Genomic DNA, 24777 nt, shown 5'->3' with positions numbered 1-24777 from the left:
ATGAAATGGTTGTTGTTTTTATACCACAGATAACCAGGCAGGCAGAATTCATCTCAGAGGAGCTGGTGCTTTTTCCTTGAAAGCTGATTAATGGGCCTTTTGGTTATGAGAGGAAGGGTCTCAACTAGTCTGCGCAGAAGAGTTGCAACAAGGCTACTCAATTGCCCTGCATAGTAAAGCATTAGGAATGTAGGTGTTGTTGTATGGTAGTTAAATAATGGGTGGGCGGGATAAGTCTGGACAGAGAGAATACAGGAGAAAGGCTTAGGTAGGAAGAGAGGGTGAGTGGCAGAAGGCTAGAGTCTAAGAGGGAACGCAGCTGATGAGAAATTCCTAGGCAGGGATGACCAAGGCACCTGAAGCACAAAGATGTCTAACGTGCTATTTTAAGTTGGTTCCTGCTCTGTGGTGCTGCGTTGTTATCTCCAAGCCTTGAGTGGAGTCTGATTATGTGTGCACCGTCGCCTTGTTGAAATGATGCTTGGACAATGCAGAAGACAGCGCACCATCCTCACGCGAGACAAAGTGGAGCAGAAGGACAGCAAGCCAAGCAGTTAGCTGGAGATTAAGAATTAAGTTAGGAGCAGTGATGCAAAGGCAAAGGAGACCAGGAGAACACACCCCTTCCTGGAAATCCTTGGGCATATTAGGGAGGGCATACTAGACTTCCCCAAATCAAAGGAGATAGATTGGAAATAGTCTATTTGCATTTTAAAGAAAAGTGTAACCTTCAAAGGCTGGAGGGCTTGGGACTATCTGTGAAGAAGTGCCTGGACAAGTGGTCCTGGAACTAGGGTCCTGGCTACCCTCCAGTAAGGTGGAATCCCTCCGCCATGCAAGGCCAAACTGTCCTGCGCATTTCTGGGAGAGCAAACAAGCAGCAGAGAAATCCAAAAGAGGACCCAGGACCAAGGGTCCACCATGGCAAAATGAGGAGTTAACAACGCAGCACCACAGAGCAGGGACCTGGGAGTCTATGTCCCCAGAGAACAAACCTGGAAGGAAAAATTCTCTGGTGTAACAGAGATGGAAAGCTATGAAGGGCAGCCACTCCCTATCCTAAAACAAGTTCCATACTCTCCAAAGTAAAACTCTGGAAGAAAGTCCTGTTGGCTAGAACCAGGTGCACCCTCCACTGCGCCCTGAAGTTTCATCCTCTCCCTTCAGTTTCTGTTCCCATTGCTACCCCCATGTCACCCTAAGAGGCAATGCTCCTCTTTTAACAATCTGGCCCTGGTGGACACAGTCCCCATGTTCTCAGATCTAGAACAGGCTAGATCTTTAATGACATCACTAATTTTAGAGGAACAACTACAGGAAAGTAAGCAGAGCCATCACATGAAATGCATAAATGCAGGGTCCCTGTGCCATTCCTCTGGCCATCTGTAGATACCTATATTCCGATTCCAAAAGGTAGACTCTCTTACGAGACTTCTTTCCTAGTCATCCTGACGCCATCATGCCCAAGGTCAAGAGGTGAAGGTGTCCCTTTCAGAGAGCTGGGCCTCATCTCCAGGTGACTGGCACTTGGAATGATCTTGCTGATGTGATGGGCCATCCCCACTCTCACACTCACAGAGTGGTGGCTTCACCTTCACAGGCCCAGCTGAACAACCTCCACATGACAACCTCCCCCACCAACCACCAGCCCCTTCCTCTCCATCCCAAATGGGCACAATGGCAGGAACATCTTCACAAGAGCACCCCGTCAACCCTACTCTGAGTCCTCAGGGCTTTCTGTAAATGAAAGAAAGGGGTGGGGATAGAAATCTAAGAAGTCCACACAAATTGATAGGTAATTTTTCTTAGCATCCCCGACTCCACTGTCTAAGGAAGGAACGGGCCTTTCCATCTCCCCAGGTAAGTAATCCCACACTTGAGAGCTCTGGTTCTCATTGAATGCGGGAGAAGCCTGCTGTGGGCTTCTTGGAAGCCTGAGCAAGGGGCCAGGCAGGGCTGGCTGTGAAAAGATAGGGTCAGTGTCCATGTTCAACTCTGAAGCTCCAAAACAAGTAAACAAACCAACAACAGCAACAACAAAAATGCTCTTTAAATTTCTGGTAGCGATTCTAAGAGCAACTGCAAGAGGTGAGTACACAATGAAAAGGTGTGTGGAGTGTCAGGAGTTCAGGGTCTGGTATTCAAAAGAAAAGGCTTGGGAAAAACATCTGTCCATAGACTTCGTTGTTCTTGTTGTGCTTTCTGACTTTTGTTTTAGTCTCACTAGAAAAAGCAGTGACAGAAACTATGTATAAACCCCAATTTGGCTCCAGCTTCGTTGGAGGCCAGGACACCAAATGCCATATCAGGCAACCCTGAACTTGTGAATGATCAGCAGTCATGTGACTCTGGGTGTTCCCGTCGCCTCTAACTTGCGTACAACCTCCAGAGTGCGAAGGAGGCCCCTTGTTTGGATTTATTATTAACATCTGAATATTCACTTTCAAACGTAGACAAACATTCTAGGCAGGACTTGGAGGAAAAATCAGTTCATGTGCTTTATAGGTTAAAACTCTGCCAGGTATATTTATAATCGCCCGACTCAATGTTGCAATATTTATAATTGTGTGTGCTCTTACATTAATGCATCAATGATTGAGAATTTTCAAAAGTTAAATCTGAAAATAGATGGGCAGCTAGTTTGAGTATTAAGAGCGAGTTAGCTAGATAACTTTAGAAAGAACATTACATTCTTTCTGAGCCACAAATATTTATAGTGATGTAAATAATCCAAGGCGGAATAATAGAGAGAGCTGGGGACACAGAAACCCAGTGAAATTCGTGGAAAGCCTAGTGCATAGGAAACAGATACCCTGCTCCCAGCATTCATTGCCAGAGGTGGGAACATCAACAATGGCTGATTCAAGACTAATGGTCTTGAAGCCTCCTGGAGTTTCTTTTCCTTAATACGGTGCCAGAAAATGCCATGGAAAGTTCTGGGCTTCCTGTAAGGGAAATGAAGGGCTAACAGGGCTGGTAGACCCAAATGGGCTTAAATGTTTGGGTACGGAGGATGCAGAGTACATGGGGCAGACGACCAGAGAGGTTACAATGGGATGGCAAACATGAACGAAGTCGGCAGGCGTGGCAACAAGAACCAGATGAGACAGGTTAGTTCTTACAGAGATGATCATGGATCAGACACCTTCCTTGCCCTAGAAGATAGGATGATACAGAAACCCCTCTCTCTCAGGAGTTTAGGAAAGAAAGGCGATGGAGAATAACAGGGATCCCCAAGACCACCCCCAGGTTTGACGACTTGCTAAGAGAACTCACAGGGTTCATTATACAGTTGTTACTCATTGCTATCATTTATTATAGGGAAAGGATACTATGTCAGTGTCCAAAAGACCACCCTTAGGCTCAATGATTCACTACGACTTGGCAGGGCTCAGGGAAGCTCTTATCCTCCTAGTTATGGTCTATTACAGCTAGAGGATTCAGATTAAAATCAGCCAAGAGAAATCACGTGCAAGCTTTGGGGCAAAGTGCAAGCTTTGGGGCAAAGCAAGAGAAATCACATGCAAGCTTCCAGGTGACTCCTCCCTGTGGAGTCACATGAGAACACATGTGATTCTCCCAGCAACAATGTTGCCAACGAGGGAATCGCACCCAAGCCTTGATGTCCAAGGTTTATGATGGAGGGTTAAGTCATATTGATGTGCCATTCCTGTATGACTGACCTCAGCTACCATGACAATTTCCCTGCCTCCCCAGAGCAGAAAGAGTTTACTACATAAATCATTTTCTTAGGATAAACTTATCTGGTCAAACTGGTGCAGCATGGCCCAAAGCCTCTTATCAGCCAGAATATTCTAAGGGGCCAGAGGTTATCTCCCAGAAGCCAGGCTAAGGACCAGTCCTGAAGACAAACCTTTCTTTGGAATGTGTAAGGTTTGAGCAACCCAGGCCTGCTAAGTTAGTCCTTTCCTGCCCAGATGCAAAACAAAATCAGCAGAGAAAAAAGACACATGGGATGAAGCCTGGAGGAAACCAGGCATGAGCTTCCCCAGGGTCCTCTCCCAGTGGAGTCACACAGGACAGGCTAAATGCCCCAGCAACAAGTTGTGGCATCTGTGAAATGCTGTCTACCGGAGAAGCTCACTGAAGACTCAATGCCCAGGGGCTTTACTGGGGGGCTGGTTGCTTAGGCACCCTTTGCCTAGCACATACCAAAAGTTGGAATCCCCAAAGGAAGCATAAACCATATTTTCTATAAGCAGATTAGGCACAGTGAGCCATTCTTATCAGGAAATGGGGGGAACCCTCCTGAAATGCAAATTCCCAGGTGCTAGCCAAGGGCCAAGCGTGCAAGCAGAAATTCTCAGACCTGCTACGTTTACTCTTTTCTGTGTAGGAGGAGAATCCTGAAATGACTCTTCACCGAAGCAAGATAGAGCAACTTCCAGAAAAGCCTGACCCTGAACTGGCAAGATTACATTTTGCCATTGGTAGAAATGAGTATTAAAGGGCTGTCTGTAAGAGGAAAAGAGAAGGAAAGTTGTATTTTTGCTTACCTGAGCTTTATTACTATGGCATTTGTATTCAGTTACAAATTGTATTAAAAAGCTATGATAAAGTAGCGAATGCTCTGAGAATGTAAGTGCAGGAAGGTGGGATTCGGGGAATTGGTCTAGTCTGATGGGATGCAAAAAGGCTTTCCTGAGGAAGTAACATTTGAGCAGGGATCTGAATGATTAACATAAGTTAATTAGGTAACGTCGGGGATGAGAACGTTTCGGGCACAGAGCCCAGCGTGAGTAAAGGCCCTGAAGTGGAAAGAAATATTGTAAGTTTAAGAAAAAGAAAGGGGCTTCCCTGGTGGTGCAGTGGTTGGGAGTCCACCTGCCGATGCAGGGGACGCAGGCTCGTGCCCCTGTCCGGGAGGATCCCACGAGCCTGTGCTCCGCAACGGGAGAGGCCACAACAGTGAGAGGCCCGCGTACCGCAAAAAAAAAAAAAAAAAAAAAAAAAAAAGGGTAACACTGGACCTGGAATCCATGGCCCAAGGTTGGTGGTGGAGGGAAATACAGCTGATGTAAAGGTCTGGAGGCAAGTGATGCAGACCCTTGAAAGCCACGAAGGTTCTGGTCTCTATCCTAGCCCAGAAGTCTAGGATGGGAAGTCATTGAAGGATTTTAAGCAAGGTGGCAACTTGCTCTGATTTGCCAGACCTTGGGGTGGGCACTGAGAATGTGACATGGACTCCTCCCTTGACAGAAGCTTTGTCACTGGCCTCTGGCTTCTCCCTTGGGTTCAGACCAGCCAACTAGTTTGCCTTATTGGCCCTGGACATTGAGACGACTTGCCCCCATTAAAACTCACATCGACAAAGTAATATCATACCTTTAAAGCAGCCCCTCTCACAGTTTGCAGAAGGCTTCTCTGGATACTGCCTTCAGAGCTGGGCGACGGGTTAACAGATATTTGGTCCTGTCAAAAACATTCATGAGAGATTTGGTCCACACCAAATGGTCCTTGATATTTTGTCATATATGGTGCTGTCCAAAATGTCCATGGAGACTTTCGGTCCACGCCAAAAGGTCCTTGATATTTGGTCCTGTCCAAAACCATTTGGCAGGGATCACATATGCTCATGGATGTTTTTGACAGGACCAAATGTTCTGCAAAGGGGCTAAGAGTCCCAGCTTGAGTTAGACCTCAGCTTAGCCTGCAAAAGGGCTGAGAGTCCCAGCTTGAGTTAGATGTTGCTTGTAACTCAGCAACATCAATGACACTGGCTGCTCCTGCTGAAAAGATTCCATTGACTGAATTTCAGATTTAAATGTGATTTCCAGGGCTTCCCTGGTGGCGCAGTGGTTGGGAGTCCGCCTGCCGATGCAGGGGACACGGGTTCGTGCCCCGGTCCAGGAAGATCCCACATGCCACGGAGCGGCTGGGCCCATGAGCCATGACCGCTGAGCCTGCGCGTCCAGAGGCTGTGCTCTGCAACAGGAGGGGCCACAACAGTGAGAGGCCCGCGTACCACAAAAACAAAAACAAAAAACAACAAAAAAAAGAAACTGTTATTTTTTTGTAGCTTCAGGGCCAAGATTCCTGAAAACCAAACCCAAATCCAGAGACTAATCCCCTGGGTGGTTGAGAGTATAATGCAAATTATATTCTCAACCACTCAGAGTCTCGTTAAAGAGACTGGGGTTGGGGAGGACCTGAAAACTGGGATGAGGACACGTGAGCATATTTTGATGAAGGTGGGGGCCTTGAACCCCTAAATTATGCTGAGGCTCCGTTGCAGGTAGAAAGAGCTCTTCCTCTCCTGATATGAATATGTTTGTGTATATATTAAGCGATATTTCTCCTTCACTTCTCCCATTCCCTTACCATCTAATATGAGACGTGTAAATAGTAATCTAATTTCAGGATTTAAGTTACATGATATCAAAGGGGCATGTGACTCAGCTAGAAGGGATATCACTCAAAGATAGACAGAGGTCTCTGTCCTCTTTTGGAGAGTGGGTTCTCCTCTGCTTGAACCCTGTCTGATACACAGTTGTAGGCCCATGGAGAACAAATGTGGGAGCAGAACTTGAGGCTGTTGGGCTGGGACTGGGGTGGGGAGAATTTACTGACCTGGGAGCACTCTCCCGTTTTTCGGGATTGAATGCTCAGGCAAGGGCAACGGGAGCTGGTCTGACACATTTGCTGCGATCACTCCCTAAAGCTTGGATATGGTGATGGCCTGCAGTGAGGTGTGTAGAGGACAACATTGGTGCTTTGCTCTGATCCTTTTGGGTCCCTTTTTCCTGTTCCTCTGTGTGTCCTGCCCACCTTTCACTTTCACCGACAGCTTTTATGTACTCTTGCTTCTAAAATCCAACTCCTGCACCTCTTCCTGGGAGGACTGCCTTCATACTATGAAGCTACACAAACAGCCATAGGTACCTAGGAATTTACTTCCACCCTGGGTGGCCCTTGCCTAACACCTTTTAGGTGCAGGGGTATAAAAGTGCAGCATCCTTGCCTTGGGCACGTGCAACACGGAGGTGTAACTTGTACTCCGGAGCCTCCCGTGGTCTCTGAGATCACATTCTTGCTTTACTTCCGTGTCCTCCTGCACCCACTCCTTTCCCTGTCTCCTGCAGAGGCATCTCAGCAGCGTGCTGGAGCTGACCAGAACCAGGAGCCAATTGTTAGCATCTCTTCTCAACTCCATGTTCAGAAACGTCCTGTTGGTAGCTTTAAATTGGCCGTGGTGGGAGCATTCACCACGGAGTGTTCATGGAAATGGGCGAACGCTACAAATCAAGGCTTTCTTTCCAAAGAGCCAGTTGTTAATCATTTACCATCACACCACTAGGGCACTTCATTAACAAATCACTTGTACATAAGTATTCACTTCAGAGTCTGGCTCTGGAGAACCCACCCTGAGAAAGGAACTATGTTGGCAGTTACTGAGTGTCGGGGGGCTCGGGGAGGTAGCTATGTTGGAATGGATTTATTACATGAGACCAGAGAACCCACTACCTCTTTTTAGTTCTAAAAGCAAGAAAGGCATCTTCAGCAGGTTCAAGCTGAGGTCCCAGCTGCCCTGACTCTCGAGTTCTATGACCTGAAAGTCTAACAGTGCCAGAGGCCTCTGTGTTAGATGGGAACACTGTGTGGATGGAGTCTGTGGGAAGTTCCAAAAGGAGACCTTTCAGGTTTGAGAGCTAAGCCACGCCTTCTGCAGCACAGAGCTACTCATTTGAAAAAGCAGCTCATGGTGTGCCACCAGGCCCAAGTACAGCCTGCAAAGACCTGAAAATGGGATATCAAGACACTGTACGGCTAGAAATGCCCACTGCAGTCTGGGCCACCAGTCATAAGTTGGCCCAGTCATGAACTGGGCGATTATGTTCACTAGTTCACCAGTCTTGAAAGGATGATTCATTGTATGATGACAATGGTACTTTTAGGTCAGGCTCAGAAGGCACAAGTAAGCTGCATGGAAAGGTGGCTTAGACTCCACGTCATATACCCCTGTTGCACCAACCCGCTCCCTCAGCTCACGTTCACGCATGTGGGGGGTTCCCGACCACGACAGCTGTAGGAGGAAAAGATCTGAACCTGGCATATGGATGGGTTGGCTTGACACAATGGTACAAACCAAAACTGAATTGCAGCCATACCGCACACCCACTTGGGACAAGTGCTAAAGGTGAGTGGGTGGTGACAGAAACCCTCCTCGTGGGCAGTACACTTGGCCATCAACGTTGCACGTAGGGAGGCGTGGCCTGAGGTGAGAATATACATGGACTTCTGAGCAGTGGAGAATAACTCAATTGGTTGGTCAGAGGCCTGGATGAAGGAAGTCTGGGGGAAAGGCGAGTGGATGGACTCATAGTAGAGGTGCCAGATGGGGCAGATCTTTGTCTCCAGTCACTGCTCATCAGAAAGCATCTGCTGCTGAAGAGGAGGCCCTCAACAACCAGGTACACAGAATGACGTGGTTGGTGGATACCAGTTGGTTTCTAGCCTCAACCAAGGAAGTGCTTGGGCCCACGAACAGAGTGGGAAGGTGGCAGAGATGGAAGCTCTGCATAGGCCCGATGACAGGGATTCCTCTCACCAAGGCTGATTTACTGCTGCTACTGAATGCTCATCGCAGAGGCTGGATCCTCACTATGGTGTCATTCCTTGAGGAGACTACCCCAGCACTTGGCAAGTTGACTGCATCAGACTTCTTCTCCTTACTGGAACTGAAAGCTTTTCTGAATATGGATTTATCTTCCATGCTGTAGCGTTTCTCCAGTGACTTATAGAATGTCTCATTATCAACCTGGGATCCTGTAGAGTGAAATCTCAGCTGAAGGGTGTGTATCATGGTAAAGCACTGTGACAATGGTTCTGTGAAACAAGGTGTCTTACCATATACTTCCTTACCCGGAAGCAGAGGGTAGAAAGTGGGAATCCTCTTTTAAAGGTTCAGCCAAGGAGCCAGCTTTAGGATGACACCCTGTGGATTAGGACACTGTCCTCCAGGATGTATATGCATTAAACTATCAGCCGATACATAGCGCTATGTCCCCGGTAGTTAGAATACACAGGGCCAAGAAGCCAAGGGGTGAAGTAGAACTGACCCCTTTCATCATCACCCCGGGGACCTCCTTGCAGAAACTGTTTGCCATTTCTGCGACTGGCTCTGTTATATTAGAGGACCTGACCCTGTGGGGGACATCGTCCACTGGTTAACATGGGAAGCTTTCCATTTTGGGCTCCTCGTGCCAGTGGACCATGAGGCAAAAAGAGAGTTATCATATTGGAGAGAGCAATCATCCCTGACTGTCCAGAAGAGATAAGGATACTCTGCATAATGGGGTCAGGGAGGATTCACCTGACACCTGGGTGCTGGAGTGGCTCTTGGTGCTTTCAGGCCTGGTGATGACAGTGACTAGGCAATCACAGCCAACAAAGCCTGATGACGGCAAAGAAGCCAAGGGCTCAGACCCCCAGGACACGCAATCCAGACCAGCGTTGGTTGCTGGGTTTTGGGAAGGAGATGATGAATATTAATAGTGGCTTAGGAGCAACCACAGCGGGGGAACTATATTCCACTGACTCTCCTGTTGAAAGTTGTTTTTTTTTTTTTTCAAAACACAGCTTGCAACTGACCACTGCCTTTAAGAGTCAATGACAGAGTGGACTTACTGTGGGTCATGAGCAGATCTGAGTGATACAAAGGGTGTACCTTCACAGACACTTTTTGTTCCCTGTGCCATAGCCCATAACCTCCCCGACTTCAGCACAGCTGTGGTGGACAGCTCCTCGCACAGCGTTCACAGCCCACTGCAAGCTCTCCGTATCAGCTGGCAAAGTGCGCTCAGCCCACCTGTAGATGCAGCCTGTAAGTATGAGGAAGTTAACCTCCTAAGAAATTCTTCAACCAACGGGAGAACTGGTTAAATGTCCCAGCCTTCAAGTCTTTCAGCGGGAGAATTCTCAGGGGTATTTTACACAGCTCCTTAGAAGATTCTCAGTGGAATGGAAACGACCAGCTTAATACCATAGATTGTATGGCAGGCTTTCCTCCCTTCCTTGTCTCCATTCACTTCTGCTTCTTGGAGCATATTATGGGCTGATTGTGTCCCTCCCAAAAGATATGTTGAAATCCTAAGCCGTGGTATCTGGAAACGTGACCTTATTTGGCAATAGGATTCTGGAGATGTAAACAAATTGAGATGAGGTCAATAGGGCGAGCCCTAATCCAATATGACTGGTGTCCTTACAAGAGGGATGTCTGGAAACAGACCACAAGGAGAATGCCAGATGACAACAGGGGCAGAGACTGAAGTGCTGCAGCTGCAAAACAAGGAACAGCTGGGGCTACCAGAAGCTGGGAAAGGCAAGGAAGGATTCTCCTCCGGAGGCTTCAGAGGGAGCATGACCCACAAACCCCTTGATTTCAGACTTCAGCCTCCAGAACTGTGAGAGAATAAGTCTCTGTTGTCATGAGACACCAAGTTTGTGGTACTTTTTTATGACAACCCTAGGAATCTAATACAGATTGCCTTCCCCCACAACTACCTTCCCCACGAGTCCTTGTCACGTTTTACTTTCAGGGGACCCAAACTATGTATGTCCCCTCTCCAGCTGCATTTTGGGGTTTCTCAGCTACCCCTTACCTCGATCCATCTCTTGCATCTCGATCAGCCAAGTACTCTCACCTGGGACTGTTTGGACGTGATCCTGCCTTGTACCATTCTCTTTCTTCCAAGCTCCAGAGTTTGGTGAGGGTCCCTCACTCACCTGCCCAAAACTCTAGTAATATACAGAGAGACCAGGCTCTTTCATAGGGCGCCCAGGACTATATATGAGCTTTGGTACCACTTCTTCCCTGGCTGGAAAGCCCCAGAAACTTCATTTTGGTGGTCAGGGCCTGGGTTTCTCCTGAAAAGTGGAAGCTCCAGGACTTTTGTATAGAAGGGCTTGTAGATTACAATCTGATTGGAAGGAGAGTGGGCCCTAGAAGATTTACTTAAAACTGTGTTTCCAAACCATGTTTTGAAAAGAAGTTTGCTTATTTGGAGTGATATTGGGGTGGGCATAGAGTAAGATGCTTGGGTGTCATCACTCTATGACTTAAAGGTGACCAAGAGAAGAATCTCCAGCAGCTTTAGTCACTTACTGTGTACCCATCTAGCCTCTCCAAAGCAGAAGGTGCTTTCTCTTTCCCAGGCCCTTGGAAAACTACTCAGAAAAAGGAACGTAAACTGGCAACCAACAGACTTTAAGGAGCGCAAGGGCGCCCTCTGGTGGCCACGACTCAGAAAGCCTCAGACATAGAGCAGTGCTCTCAGGGAACAAAGTGGCAGAGGGACCAACATAGTGGGACATGGAGACCACTATAAGACTGATGGTCATCATCATGAGACAGAGACATAAACACAGGACTGGCAACCCGAATAAGGTAGAAGATAGACCAGGAAGGATCAGACAGACCATCATGGAACAAACAGACTTAATCACAGCCTAGATCATCACCAAATGCAACTGTTTTCCCTTCTGGGAGACGTCACTGGGGAAAAGGGGGGACATCTGAAATTTCGCTAACCCTGTTAGAGCTTGCACTACTCAAAGTGCATGTATTCCTAGACATTACAGTAAGTGTAAAGGCAACTCAGTTACGGCAGTTGGGCCCTGTTTGAACATTCCTGGAAATGCTGACCATGGCTAGCACGTGGGAGAGAAATGCTAATTTCATCTATGCTTGGAACCTGATGTCACAGTCATACGCTGTGCCAAGCAAACTTGCAGTAAGAAAAGGCTCCTTGATTCTTCAAGGAGGCCTGAGTGAGACCTGCTGTGGAGTAGAGCCTGGCCATTGCTGGAAATTCTGTGGGTGCTGGAAGGTGAAATGGTCTCTCTGCCTAGAAGGAGCTGAGCAGAAACAAGCAAGACGCCAATCCCCTGCTGAAGCCCTTGCCTCGGACTCCCTGCCTCAGGGGGTAGGACGGCTCAGTTTACCTGTTCCATCCTTCTTGACCAGAGCAAGAATCCAGTTAAGACCCCACACCTGCTGCCTTCAAGAGTCCACCAGTGGCTGTGGGCCATGTTCTTCACGGGATCCAGAGCTTCCTGCTCTTGCCAGAGACCTCTCCGTATCGGCCTCCCAGCAGTCTCCTGGCCCACCAGGGACAAAGCTCTAAAGTAATTCTCTCTCCTGGGACTCCAGCAGAGCCCAAGGCCTCTCTTGCGGCCAAGGAGCCCACAGGCTCAAGAGAGCAGATAGGCTGGAGTTAGGAACAGGGAACCGTGTCCAGATTTCCACGTCCCTAGACTCTCCCGTGCTCTCCAAGGCTACTTTGATTGAGTTCATTTTTACTGGGACTCTGGTTTGGGCTGATGGAGGAGAGTTTTATGGTGATTATGGACCCATGGAGGGCAGAGGGGGATCATATTGTCTCTGGTCCCCTCAGTTTCCCACTCCCTCCCTCCACAGTGGAGAGAGGGCAAGAGGAAGCTGTGATTTACTCTCACAAAGGTGTCCTTCACATGCAGAGGTGGGATGGCACTGTGTGGGCTTCCCAGGTGACAATGCGTGCACAAAGTAGGGGACACAGATCATCCCAAAGAAATGGAAAGCCAGACATTCATGTCTGCACACAGCTGTTCACCATGAGATGATGTTAGCACAAGACCAGAAACAACCCATAAGTCCAACACTAAAAAATTGTTTAGAGCTTGTCCACGTAATAGAAATTTATGAAACTATTCAAAATAAGGTTTTTGAAGGCTTAATGGCACGGATAATGAGTATTTTATACTGTTTATTTAAAAAATTATTTTATAAAATTTAGTTGAAATTTCGAAATACATAATCAACCCCAGGTTCAGAGAACTTGTGAGACATGCCAGACGACTTCTGGGGAGGATCTGAGGAAGCAGGTGACCCCACAGAGAAGGCAGGGCAACAGAAACTCTGTCGTGGCTGTTATCACAACTCAATTTTTACCTCTAGGTTGCTGTATCCTTGGAAACACAACTCCCTATAGACAGGCCATTGTAAAATTGAGTAATATTTTGATCTTCACCCCACTTTCTTCAAAGCTCTTCCTGTTTTGTGTCCAGTCAATTCCCAATGTCTTTCAAGACTGAATTCCCTCTCTAGCTCTCAGGCAGACTTAAGCATGCCCTCTACTGTGCCTCCCCAAGATTTGTTCCTATTTCTTTTACAGCAATTATTCCATTTTGTCACAATTGTTTATTTTTGTGCATCTCCACTCCAAGACTGAAACCCATAGGGGGCAGAGTTCATCTACTTCTGTATCCCCAGCGTCCTACACTAGGTCTGGCGTACACTAAATACTTGTAGGATAAATGAGTTAAACAAATGACCTGTCTGGCGTGCTCCTTCCCTCCAGCCCCTCTCCAAAGGATCCCGGTGCCCCTGATGAACTTACTATGCCCAGAGCGTCTCGTGCTAATTATTCTACAAGCCATCCATTCATTTATTCACATCACATACATTTACTGAGAACCTAATCTGTATATGGGTCGTTCTGGGATCTAACAGCCAAAAGGACAGTCCTTGCTCTCAGAGAGCTTGTGTTCTTACAAAGCATAAACAGACAAGTCCAAAATGGTGAGACAGATGCTAAGTAGGAGGAAGTTGTGGGATCGTGGTACAGGAGCACCTTCCAAGAGGAGGCAGCATCTAGACTAACCCTGAAGGCGCAGTAGTACTAAGCCAGCTAAAGGGTCTGTATTCTTGGCAGAGGGCAGAGCAAAGGCAGCCCAGGCTGAGTGTACGGGGCAGAGCTGTAGAGGCAGGCGAGGCCACGATGAGCCTACAGGTTGTGGTAGATGTCTGACTTCACCCTGGCAATAAGACACCCCTGAACTTCATCCGAGGTGTGTGCTGGTCGGATTTACAAGAGCAGTGCGCCTGCTGTGAGACAGGATGGAAGAGGGGGAATAGGGAACCTGTTTTCCTCTACTCCGCGCTGACTACTCACATCAAACACTTCTGTGACCAGATATGCAGCTAATTTCCTCACACCAAGCAATGCCGACACCAGCTGAGCGTCCTCTGGTCTATCTCAGTTCTGACATCATCTACCTGGAGACAGCACCAGATCCTAAGGCTAAAGACTCAGTCCCACAAGACTGCCCCCCGCCCCCCATTCTCCCATTAAGATGCCAGTCACAAGTCCAGGTTGGCACCAGCGCTTCTCATCCACCGGCTATAAACGCGAGGCTCCCACAACGCCCTCCTCGGGTTTAATCAATTTGCCAGAGCAGCTCACAGAACTCAGGAAAAGCCTACTTACCGTTTCTGCTTTGTTACAGGGTAACAGAGGGTATGACTGAAGAGCAGATGAAGAGGCACACAGGGTGAGGTCTGCAAGGGTCCCAGGCACAAGCGCAACTGTCTCTGTGGAGTTTGGGGCACGCTATCTTCCTGACACGTGCCTTGCTCCTGGACACATTCCCGTTCACCAACCCACCTCTCCAAACTTTGTCCTTTTGGGCTTTTAATGGAGGCCCCGTCACACAGGCGCAATTGATTAAACCTGTGGTCACTGTGATCCAACCTTCAGCCCCTCTCCCCACCCTGGGCTGAAAGTCCCAACCTCCAGTCACATTGTCGGTTCACATGGCAACCAGCCCCCATCCTGCGGGTTATCTAGGCGCTTTCCAAAAATCACGTCATTAACATAAACTCAGGTGTGGTTGAAAGAGGCTGGTTAGGAATAACAAGAGTCTCTTTACATCTTTGTCTGTCTTATCACTTACGAAATTCCAAAGAGTTTAAGAGCTGCATGCCAGGAACCTAGGAACCTGGATGAAAATATGTATTTCTTATTATATCACAGAGGGCAAGAGTGATGGCAGAGTTGTGATAAATTGGTTGAGGCATGATGGGGGGGGGGCAATCAAGGATTCATCCAAGGTTTCTGGCTTTGACAACTGGGGACATGGTTGCATCACCACCTGAGAAAGTGATTTGTGGGTGAGGAAGAGACAATCAATTCAATATGAAAAGTGCTGAATGTAAGATGCTTCTGAGACATCCAGGTGAGAGATACGATGTTCATTTAACTAGTCTGGAATCAGGAAACCAGTTCTGAATTTGGGCCGGAGCTGGAACCTGGGCATCTTTAACGCACAGGCAGTAATCAGTCCCAGGCTTCCCTGAGCTCCTCCAGGCAGAGGACCCAGGCCGGAACCCTGGGGTATGGAACGGTTATGGGGGGGGGACGTCAGAGGAGGAGGGACCAGTTAGTTACCAGATGTCGTGCCCAGACACACCCTGCAGTGTTCTCAGCACAGGCACAACCACATACAAAGAGAACGTGTGAACACACATTTCACAGGAAAGACAAACTTGTGCACATATAAGCAAAGGCTGGGGGAAAAAGCCAGCATCCTTTTGGGCACACAGGAGTGTCTCTGACTTATGAACACCTCCACAGACAGGAGTGGGCAACGATGAAGTGACACTGGTGACACCGAGCCTTTGCACACTCTATTTTCTGTGCATAGAATGCCTTATTTTTCTCTCTTGTTTTTCGGTCTCTTTCTCATCCTTCAAGTCCAGCTTAGATTTCATTCCCTAACTGGAAGCTTTCCATGACCTACAACACCTTGTGATTCCCAAGGTGATGGTCTCTTTACTTGTCTGTCCCTCCCATAGATTCTAAGCAGGCACCAGGACCTTTTGCTTAGCACACTGGTTAGCATTTGGTTAAGTATTAACATAAGCAAACAGGTAACTTGAATTCTTCAGCCTTTCCTCAAAAGGTCTGGTGCGGTCCCACAGTTTACCAAATAAGCCACAATTATTTATTTGCATTTAAAACTTCATTTGGTAAACGACCCCTGTAACCTTAACTCTAGCCACACCTCTGCATCCTCAGCTCCCACCACTCTTGAGTAGCCAGGGTTTCCATACACCGCTGCCCTTTCAATCACCTTTATCAGAAACCAGGCAGCATCCTAGACTCGTCCCATCCCTCACCATCCAGGTGTCAACCAGACTCCAAGTCCCCCTGAATCCAAGTCTCCGTCACCATCCCCACGGCCCCTGCCTTAGTCTGGGCGCTCATCGCCTCTCAACAATCACAGCGACTCTCTGTCTCCCTGCCTTCTGTTTTTCTCCCTTTCCCTCCTTCCTCTATACCAGGGCTTTCCCCCACAACTTCCAGGATAAAAATCCAACCTCCACAGGCTGACAGCCTTACGGTCTGGCTCCTACATACGTCTCCTTGGATTCTGAACAGGTTCAGCTTTTTAACATCTATTTCCTCTGTCCCGATCACCCTTTCCTGATTTCCTGGTTTAAAACCGAAAAACACCAGCTCGGATATCACGTCCTAGGTAGACTCTCTCTGACAGAGCTGGTCAATCCTTATATATTCCTGTTATGTTGCATTTTTGCTTTATTAATTTCATCGGGCCGCTAAACTGTGAAGCAGAGGGTGGCACGTGAAAAAAAATCCAGACCTGGATTCATATCCTGTTTCATCACTTACTAATTGTGTCGCCTCAAGCAACGTACTCAACTCCTCTGAACCCTAGCTCCTTTCGCAATATAATTAAAACTGCCCCCAGACATAGACAGAGCTCAAAAAATGTGAGACCCAGCACTGACTTTCTGTTTTCCAACTGCTTATTCACTTTTCTGTTTTCCCTACCAAAATGGAGGGAAACAACCTACAGATCTTAATCCTACCTCCCTGGACCACACGGCAAACAGCTCTGTCCTATGATCCAGGCGCTTTAAAACACTGACCACACCCTTCACTCTTTCGGTTCAGGTTAAGTACCCAAGTCTCTCAATTATTCTCCCTCCGTGGATTCTCATCTTCATTTCCTGTGGAAACCACGTGACCCATCAAGAAATGGTTCACAGTACTGTCAGTGGACACCTTTCCAGGTTGAAAATCAAAGGAAAAAATTTGGTAAAGCACAGTTATCCTCACCACAGAGAAGGCTTGTCTTTCCACCAGCGCACACTCATGGGACTCAGGGCAGAGGTCTGTATCCACTCCTTCCCTTCTCTCCCACCCCTCGCCCTTCACTAGCACACCTCCAGGTACTTCAAACTGCACAAAGCAACTCTTTGTACTGCCATCCATTTAAGATGCTATGGAGGGAACGTGGTAAAAATCACTTTGGGGGGAGATAGTTTGCTCTGAATGTAGGCAAAAGAGCGGGGAGCAAGTGCCCCTGTACCACCTGGTCTCAGGTCAGAAGCAGCTAAAGCAGCTCGGGCTGTGGGTGCGACTACTGAAGACGATTGAGGCCACACACACAACCAACTTCCACCAGGGTACTCACTTCCTGGTTTCCGTGTGAGCTCCAGAACTGTCTTCTCCCTTCCACCCAGAGGTAAACTCACATAATATGGAATTCATTTACAAAAGGTAGGCTATGTTTATTTACAGTCACAAGCAGTTGTCTGACTCAGTGTGACTCAAACCACAGAGAAACCATTTCTCCTTCACTCCACCCTGAGTCCCAGGGTTGGCTGGGGCCCAGCCTGGTAGGAGGGCTGCTTGCGGACCATTCACAGGTTCACAAGTTTCTCATTGAGGGCAATTTGTGACTGCGTGAGATTGGCCAGGTAGGTCACCATCAGCAGGTCCTGGAAGAGAAGGAATCCAGGATGAGTGAGGGGCTGGGTAAAGAGTGAGCAGAGAGGCTGGTCTTGGCCAGCTGTACGATGGACACTGGGTGAGGGCAGTCCTGGGGAAACAAGAGCTGGGAGAGGCTGAGCAAGAGTGGAGGTGGAAGGCAGGAAAGAAATGCCTGAGAACACCTTCTCATCTCCACTCATACACCTGAGCCACGGGAAGCAAGGAAACAGCAGGAGGGGAACCTCCGAGCACCTGTGCTCTTCCCCCGAGCCGGGACTGCAAGGGGGCCAAAGGCGGAGCCCTGTCTCCTCTATCCCCTCCAGGTCACCTTTCCCAACCCCCTCCACCGGTGTACGGCTGAGGTGGGGGAAGGCACAGGCTCCCAGAAACCCAGGGATGGCACTCACGTTGATGTTGCTGTTGAGCATGGTCTCGAAGTCCTCAGGAACTATTTTGGGTACTTGGTTAACCAGACTCATCAAGAAGCGGCCCACGGTATTGTCAGCTGACACCTTTCCAGACTGAGCACCGAAGAGCCAACGAGGAACAGTTAATTCTCACCACCGAGACCATCACTTCACCAGCACATCCCCAGCCATCTCAGAGTGGAGATCACGCCCTCCCCCTTCCTTCCCCTCCGCTGCTCACCAGCACGCCCTCCGCGTACTGCAACACCGTGCTGAGGGCATCCTGGATGCGGGCCGATGCCCCTCCCACTTGCTGCAAGTCACTGGAGAGGCCGATTACCCGGTTGGGGCTAAAACAGGTCTTCATGATCAGGTCAACTGTGGGAGTGGGTTGCGGGTAGAAGTGACACGGAGAATTCAGTCATCCCATCAGGAAAGAGATCTCTAACCACCTCCCTTTGGACTGAGTCAGCTTCCCCAAACCCCCCTGCCCTGCCCTTATTAGCTTTTCTTTCTCCGGAAAGAGTTCAACTCCTACACCCAGTATGCTAATCACTGGTGCTGGTCTCATATGAATGGCCGTGTAGCCTCTGGTGCTGATGACTTCCCACCTCTAACAATTTCGCAAATAATTCCTTGAGTCCCATTTCTACAGAAGAATGACTTCTAGTCGTCACAAACCTTACATCAACCGTTCCTCTTAACACACCCAAGGCCCTCCATCCTTGTTACAGAACAGAAACCCCCTCCCCTGAAAAATGCCCAAGATCTAGAAAGCGGGTATGGGCAAGTCACTCACCTCCAATGCGTTCAGTGTCATAATATGCGTATTTCACCGTCAGAGGGGTGAACATCACCCCCATGGTCCTCCCAGGAACACCCATTAAAGTGCTGGGGAGAGAAAAGCCAAGGTTAAGAGATGGACCTGGGAGGGGGTTTCATGTCTAGTTCAGGCTGGGAAAGCAGTCATACCAAGAGTGTGGCTTCCACGGTTCTGAAAGCAGAAAGCTGGGCCACTTGAAGCCCAGAGGGCTAAAGGGAACAAGTCACTTTCTTCCCTTAGCTCATTCCACACACCAAACCCTTGGCCTGAGAGAAGGGACTCAGCTTTTGGACTGGGCCTGGACCCTTTATAGAGAATTACTTCACACACTGAAATCTCAGTGTTGAGGACAGGACACTGGATTTCCCTGTGGAACTAGCTGCCTAGACGTCCTTCCTCACAGAAAGAAGTGACAGGACAGGTCTTCTCTGGGACCGAGTTCCTCATCAGTACTGAAAAAAAAAAAAAGTCGACTCCGGCCCATCAAGGTCAGACTGGGTGCTGTAAGTAATCTTAGCAAAGGTGACTGCCTTTACTGTGTCAACTCTACCTTCACTGCATCTTGAGGAGTCTGAAATACCTGGAAAGGCTAAGGAATCAGGCAACAGCTAGAGGTTCGTGGTGACCAACTGGCCCATGAGGACTTGACATCCACCATCTTTGTCCTACCACATAATAGGTAACTGGTCACTTCAGTGTCAGACACAAAAATGGCACAAAGTTAAAGTAAGAGATGTGCTAACAAAGGGCTTCATTCTAAGCAGAAAATATAATCCTTCCAACGCCTACAGCCGCCCCTTCTTCGGCATGCCTCTAGAGCCTTTCCCGATATCTCCCATCAACCAGCACTCTAGCTGCTTTATGTGCCAACAGGGTAATGTCACTGTCATCCAAACTGTACACTACCCCCGGTTAACAGACATGCTCCAAACGAGGACAGCCATTCTGTAATCCGTACCGCCCTGTGTCCTACGCACAGCTTTAGTGATAACGACAAACTGAAGGGCAACTCAGAAAATCAGTGAATGTGGAGAAGAAATCATGGCCAGAACACTGTGTGAGGATCGGCTGTAGGAGCTGTGTAACAGTTAACTTCTGGAAAAGATGACAGGAAAAACGAGCTTGCTCAAATACCTAAAGGGCTGCCCTTTGAAGTTGGTTATGAGCCATGAGCAGAAATCTGGGTAGGCAAGGATCAGTGAGTGGAAACTTCAGGGACAGAGTTTGTTTCAGAATAAAATCTCTCCAGTGATAACTCCTGAAAGTGAGGAAGGGGCTTCCTTAGGCAGCGAGCTGCACACTGAAGGATGACACCTGCGGCGGGTGGAGGCAAGGGGTGGCACCCAGGCACAGTATGAACGAGGTAGCTTTTCATGCCCTTGTTGCCCAAGACTCTGGTCACCTGACGTAGGCCTTAATGCTCATGCGGCCGTTCTGCAGGCTCGTGTCCACTGTGAGGTGAATGGGGTTGGGGGCTTCCCGGCTGTAGTACTCATGGATCAGCACGGAGTGCTCTGTGATGTCATGGCCCGTAGCATACCTGGAAAATGAAACACAGTTGTGGACTCATGTCTACGTGCGACATCAATACCGAACAGGATGGTGGCATGGGTGTCTCTAGGTACCCAACACCCCTAGTCGGGGTGTAGTTATACCCCCCCCAGGGACAACACATGCCAAAAAAATACACACACTGAAAACTGTATCACATCAAATAAGGGCTGCCTTAGAGCTCTTGAAAATTCTAAGTCACCAGCAAGGCAAAAAAGACTTGCTCAGTAAAAGCTGCAGTCCAAAATAAGTATTCTTGGCCTCACAGGATCAGAACCGCCAGCAAAACACACTGAACTCGTAGCTCCTTGAGATAATACACTTTCAATACTCTGTCTCCAAAAGAGGGTGTACGATACCTAGTCAGGTGACAAAAGATGTTGGCACTCGACCACTGAGACTTTCCATCCCCTCGTCCCAACTTACCAGCCCAGGATGAGCTCATTTGGAGAGACTTTCTTGTGCAATTCATACATGTTCTTAGCAAATTCCATGTCAACAGCCACCTGAGAAGGAAGGCAGGAACGGAAGCTAAGAAGCCAAGAGTCCACAGCAAATGGATAAACAGGACAAGGGGCCACTCCCAACAGACAGAAGAGGCCCGGGAAATGTGTACAAATGGAACGAAGCCCTTTAACTGCAGCTCTAGTTATGAGCACAACACACTGTGGTGCAGGAGGGGCCTCACAAAGAGTCCAGCAAATGAGTAGCTACAGACCGCACGGGGGTCTCAAATTCCCACTCACCTCATCTTCTGACTCATTGTGCGGCACTGAAAAGCAGTTGGTGACTTCCACTGAGTGCTTGTCGACGGTTCCTGTGAGAGAGTATTGTCCATGTGTTATAAAACCTTGGGCTCCCAACTGTCCCAAATGCTTTCAAGAGGTCTCCTCAAAGTCAGGGAAACAAAAACCCAAACTGGGCTCAGAAGCTCCAAGTTCAGCCATGAGCACCAATGGAACCAGGATTTTCCAGAGAAATGAAACTCTGGAGCAATCTCCAACTCTCTTCCTTAACTGTCAGCAAACAGGGTCTGTTCTTACTTCGCAAGGTCTCCTTTTGCCTGTCTGTCACTTCCTGCTACCAGCCCTACTCCAGATCTTCACTCTGTGACCTTCATTTTTCAGCCTCCAGACTTTCTCCTTAATATAATTTCATCTGCAGAGCTCCCTGTTAGATTCTAATCATGTCTACAGAGACCACTCATATAGTAGCCTATCCTGAGAGCTCAATCTTAGGGAGCTTCCCCTGTACCTCCCTTCAGCCATGGTCCCACAGTCATAACCTTAACCCTACCATCAACCAGAAACCTTCTCCCTGTGAACCTTAAACATCATACCACAAACTTGTAATCTTCTAGTTCTGATGATACTTTTACTCCAGCTACATTTGTTTCTTGTCCTCACTAAAACTGCTGGCCCCTTGACCTCTCCATTTTTTTTCTCATCTACTGGCCTGCCCACCCAGGCTTCAAGTGCTTCCCTTTCCACCACAGACCACAATGTTGCCTATACCCATCAGTCTGTTTAATTCCACTTCTCTATGGTTTCTGCCCCCTTAGCTGAAACTATGCTTCCAAACCAAATGGATAAATACTTCTTTTTTTTAATTTAAGTAGTTGATTTACAATGTTACATGTGTACAGAAAAGTGATTCAGTTATGTATGTATACACATACACACAGACATATACATTCTTTTTCAGATCCTTTTCCATTTTGTTATTACAAGATATTGAGGACTTCCCTGCTGGCACAGTGGTTAAGAATCTGCCTGCCAATGCAGGGGACATGGGTTCGAGCCCTGGTCCAGGAAGATCCCACATGCCGTGGAGCAACTAAGCCCGTGTGCCACAACTAGTGAGCCTGCGCTCTAGAGCCCAAGAGACACAGCTACTGAAGCCCTCGCGTCTAGAGCCAGTGCTCCGTAACAAGAGAAGCCACTGCAATGAGAAGCCCACACACCGCAACAAAGAGTAGCCCCCGCTCGCCACAACCAGAGAAAGCCCGCGTGCAGCAACGAAGACCCGATGCAGCCATAAATAAACAAATAAAAAAAAAAAAAAAAAAAAAGATATTGAGTACAGTTCCCTGTGCTATACAGCAAGCCCTTGTTCTTCATTTTATATACAGGAGTGTGGATACATACTCTTCATCCTATTTGACCTCTTGTCAACAGACTTGACCACTTCGAGCATCTGAAATAATTAAGTCTTCTATATTTGCATGCCACCATAACACCCTCGTACTAGAGCATTTATCACATTATATTCTAATTATTTGCCTATGAGAGTATATCTTCATCTTGAATTTAAGGTTAAGAGTAGATAGAGCTTGTCTGATCAAACTTTGAATTCTAAGTACCTGATTGTTTTATGGTACATAAAAGGCACCACTGATTTCATTTAACCAAATGGAATGTCTCGTGAATTGATTTCTAACTGCAAACGTCTAAGTTCCTAGCAAGCAGAACCTATGCTTCATTCTTCAGTAAGCAATGCCCCTGTAACACCTAGCCTTGTACCATGACTCCATTCTGAAAGAGGATCTGAAAAATCTAGACTACAGTTGTTCTAACTAGGGTCACTAATATTTGGGGGTGGAAAATTGTTTATTTCGTTAAACAGCTCTAGTGAGTTTGGAAAATTTGACAGTGCAGCTGAAAGAGCAAGCTGGTATTTATCGAGTGCCAAGTCAGTGACGCAAGAACCATTTACTACAGAAGCTCAAAGCAGGGCAGTCACAGAATGATGGCATACTTTGGAAGGTTAAGAACAGGGGTGAGGGTGGGGATATGGGATGAAGGACTGAGAGTGAAAACTTTTCCTGGGAACCTGGAAGATGAGTGAAACTTAAAGGATAAAATAAGGGAGAACAGGCAAAGAGAATACAAAGGCTTGATCTGAGCCAACTATGGCAATGCTTGAAAGATAATGGATCAACTGAAGTTTCTGTAAAATGCTACACCCTCAAAGATAAAGAGGGAGACAATGTGTGTCTGTGTCAGGAGGGTGCCTGATGTGGTGGAAGATGGCAACCAACAGCTGTTTTGTACCTAGTCTGTGCCAGCACAGTTAAGACGCCTTCTGTGATAATTTAGTGCTCACAGACTAAATCTAAAGTAGGCCCTGAAGGAAAAAGACTTAGCTAATGTGTGCTGGAGTCTGCCGACAACTATCATCCTCTTCACAATACACCAATTGTCTTCTACGATGGAAACTATTACACGTTCAAGGGTAATAAAAAGAAACACGTGACTAAATTGGATTCACAAAAGTGTCCAAATTCTGTGACCAAGATGGAGTGCAAATTAAACTGATGGGACCAGCAGTCCCCAGAGAAAGGGATATATTGTCAGAAATCCCTCTTTACGGCTTCTCAGTTTTACTGTACCATGAAATATCAATTTCCCAAATTTGGAACATGGGCAGGGAAAAGGTTATTTCTCCATGGGCACGTTAATACAAATAATAGATGATACAATTGTCTGTGTCCAAATGGAGAATCAGAGACTGCACTGGGGGAACGGGGTCCATATCTCACTGGGGACTAATATTAGGGAGACTGAGAAACAGAGGCTCAGGCTTAGACGTTTAGGAAAGCAGAACATTATTGAAACTCTAAATGGGTTCCTGCCAAACCGGTCTACTTGGTGAGAGGGATATCTTTTTACAGGTGTCCCCACTCCAATGCCAAGTGGTTAGGAAAAACTTCTCTTTTAACACCTGGAAAATAAAGACATTTACCAGTAGATAAGGGGGGAAAACGTGGTCACTGGGCTTAGGGAGTCAAAGGTTTTTGACGTCCTAGTCAGAGTTTGAATTCATTTTTCGTAGACTGGAACTAGTTATACTTGAACGTGAAATACTACTGGGAAGATTAAAGATAAAATGTAAATCACTTGGCACACACTATTTATTCAATAAATAACTACAATGGGGGTGGGAAGTGAGGGGAACAAGATAAACGGGAGGTGGGAAGTAGAAGAGAACATCAATTTTCTCTGACCACTCACCCAGCAGGGTCCCGATGACTCGGGCAGCGCCCTCGTTGCGTCGCTCGTAGCTGTCCACGATGGAGGCCAAAATGACCGGGTGCAGCCGGACCACGCGACCGCCAGGGAAGGGGCCTGGGAGAGCCGGACCAGGCAGCGACTGTGCCGGGGCCTGCGCTGGGGCTGGCGCTGAGGCCGGGGTCTGGCCCGGAGCCGCGGTCGTAGCCGCTGCTGCCGCCGGGTCTGAGGATGAGGCTGGAGCCGGCGTTGCAGCTGGAACCGGCGCTGGAGCCGGCGCTGAGACTGAGGCTGGGGCTGGAGCCGGGGCCGGGTCTGAGGCCGCAGCCGGGGTTTCGGTTGGGGCGGCGGGAGGCGTGCTCGGCGGTACCGCCGGTGTGGCCATCTTGTCGAGAAGGAAGGAG

The 24777-nt window shown here is 48.0% G+C and overlaps 1 protein-coding gene across 1 annotated transcript; it reads right to left on the bottom strand.

The window, feature by feature from the left end:
• Positions 1 to 17355: 17355 nt before the first annotated feature.
• EIF3F (eukaryotic translation initiation factor 3 subunit F) lies at positions 17356 to 24777 on the bottom strand. Its single transcript, XM_032641525.1, has 8 exons — positions 24377 to 24777; positions 21110 to 21180; positions 20790 to 20869; positions 20215 to 20352; positions 18789 to 18880; positions 18231 to 18367; positions 17990 to 18103; positions 17356 to 17590 (listed from the first exon to the last, which is right to left on the bottom strand). Exons 1-8 carry the CDS (start codon positions 24756 to 24758, stop codon positions 17513 to 17515), a joined length of 1092 nt encoding a protein of 363 aa, XP_032497416.1. The 5' UTR covers positions 24759 to 24777; the 3' UTR covers positions 17356 to 17512.

Source organism: Phocoena sinus, chromosome 8 (genome assembly GCF_008692025.1).
Source record: "Phocoena sinus isolate mPhoSin1 chromosome 8, mPhoSin1.pri, whole genome shotgun sequence".
NCBI lineage: Eukaryota > Metazoa > Chordata > Mammalia > Artiodactyla > Phocoenidae > Phocoena > Phocoena sinus.
This window is presented reverse-complemented; position numbering and strand designations above follow the sequence as displayed.

Excerpts from the sequence above, each read along its gene's own strand:
- EIF3F (XM_032641525.1), bottom strand. The coding sequence starts at position 24,758 with ATGGCCACACCGGCGGTACCGCCGAGCACGCCTCCCGCCGCCCCAACC. Across the intron at positions 18,104-18,230 it reads AGTACGCGGAGGGCGTGCTG|TCTGGAAAGGTGTCAGCTGA; the intron begins GTGAGCAGCGGA and ends TTCGGTGCTCAG. Across the intron at positions 17,591-17,989 it reads TGCTCAACAGCAACATCAAC|GACCTGCTGATGGTGACCTA; the intron begins GTGAGTGCCATC and ends CTTCTCTTCCAG.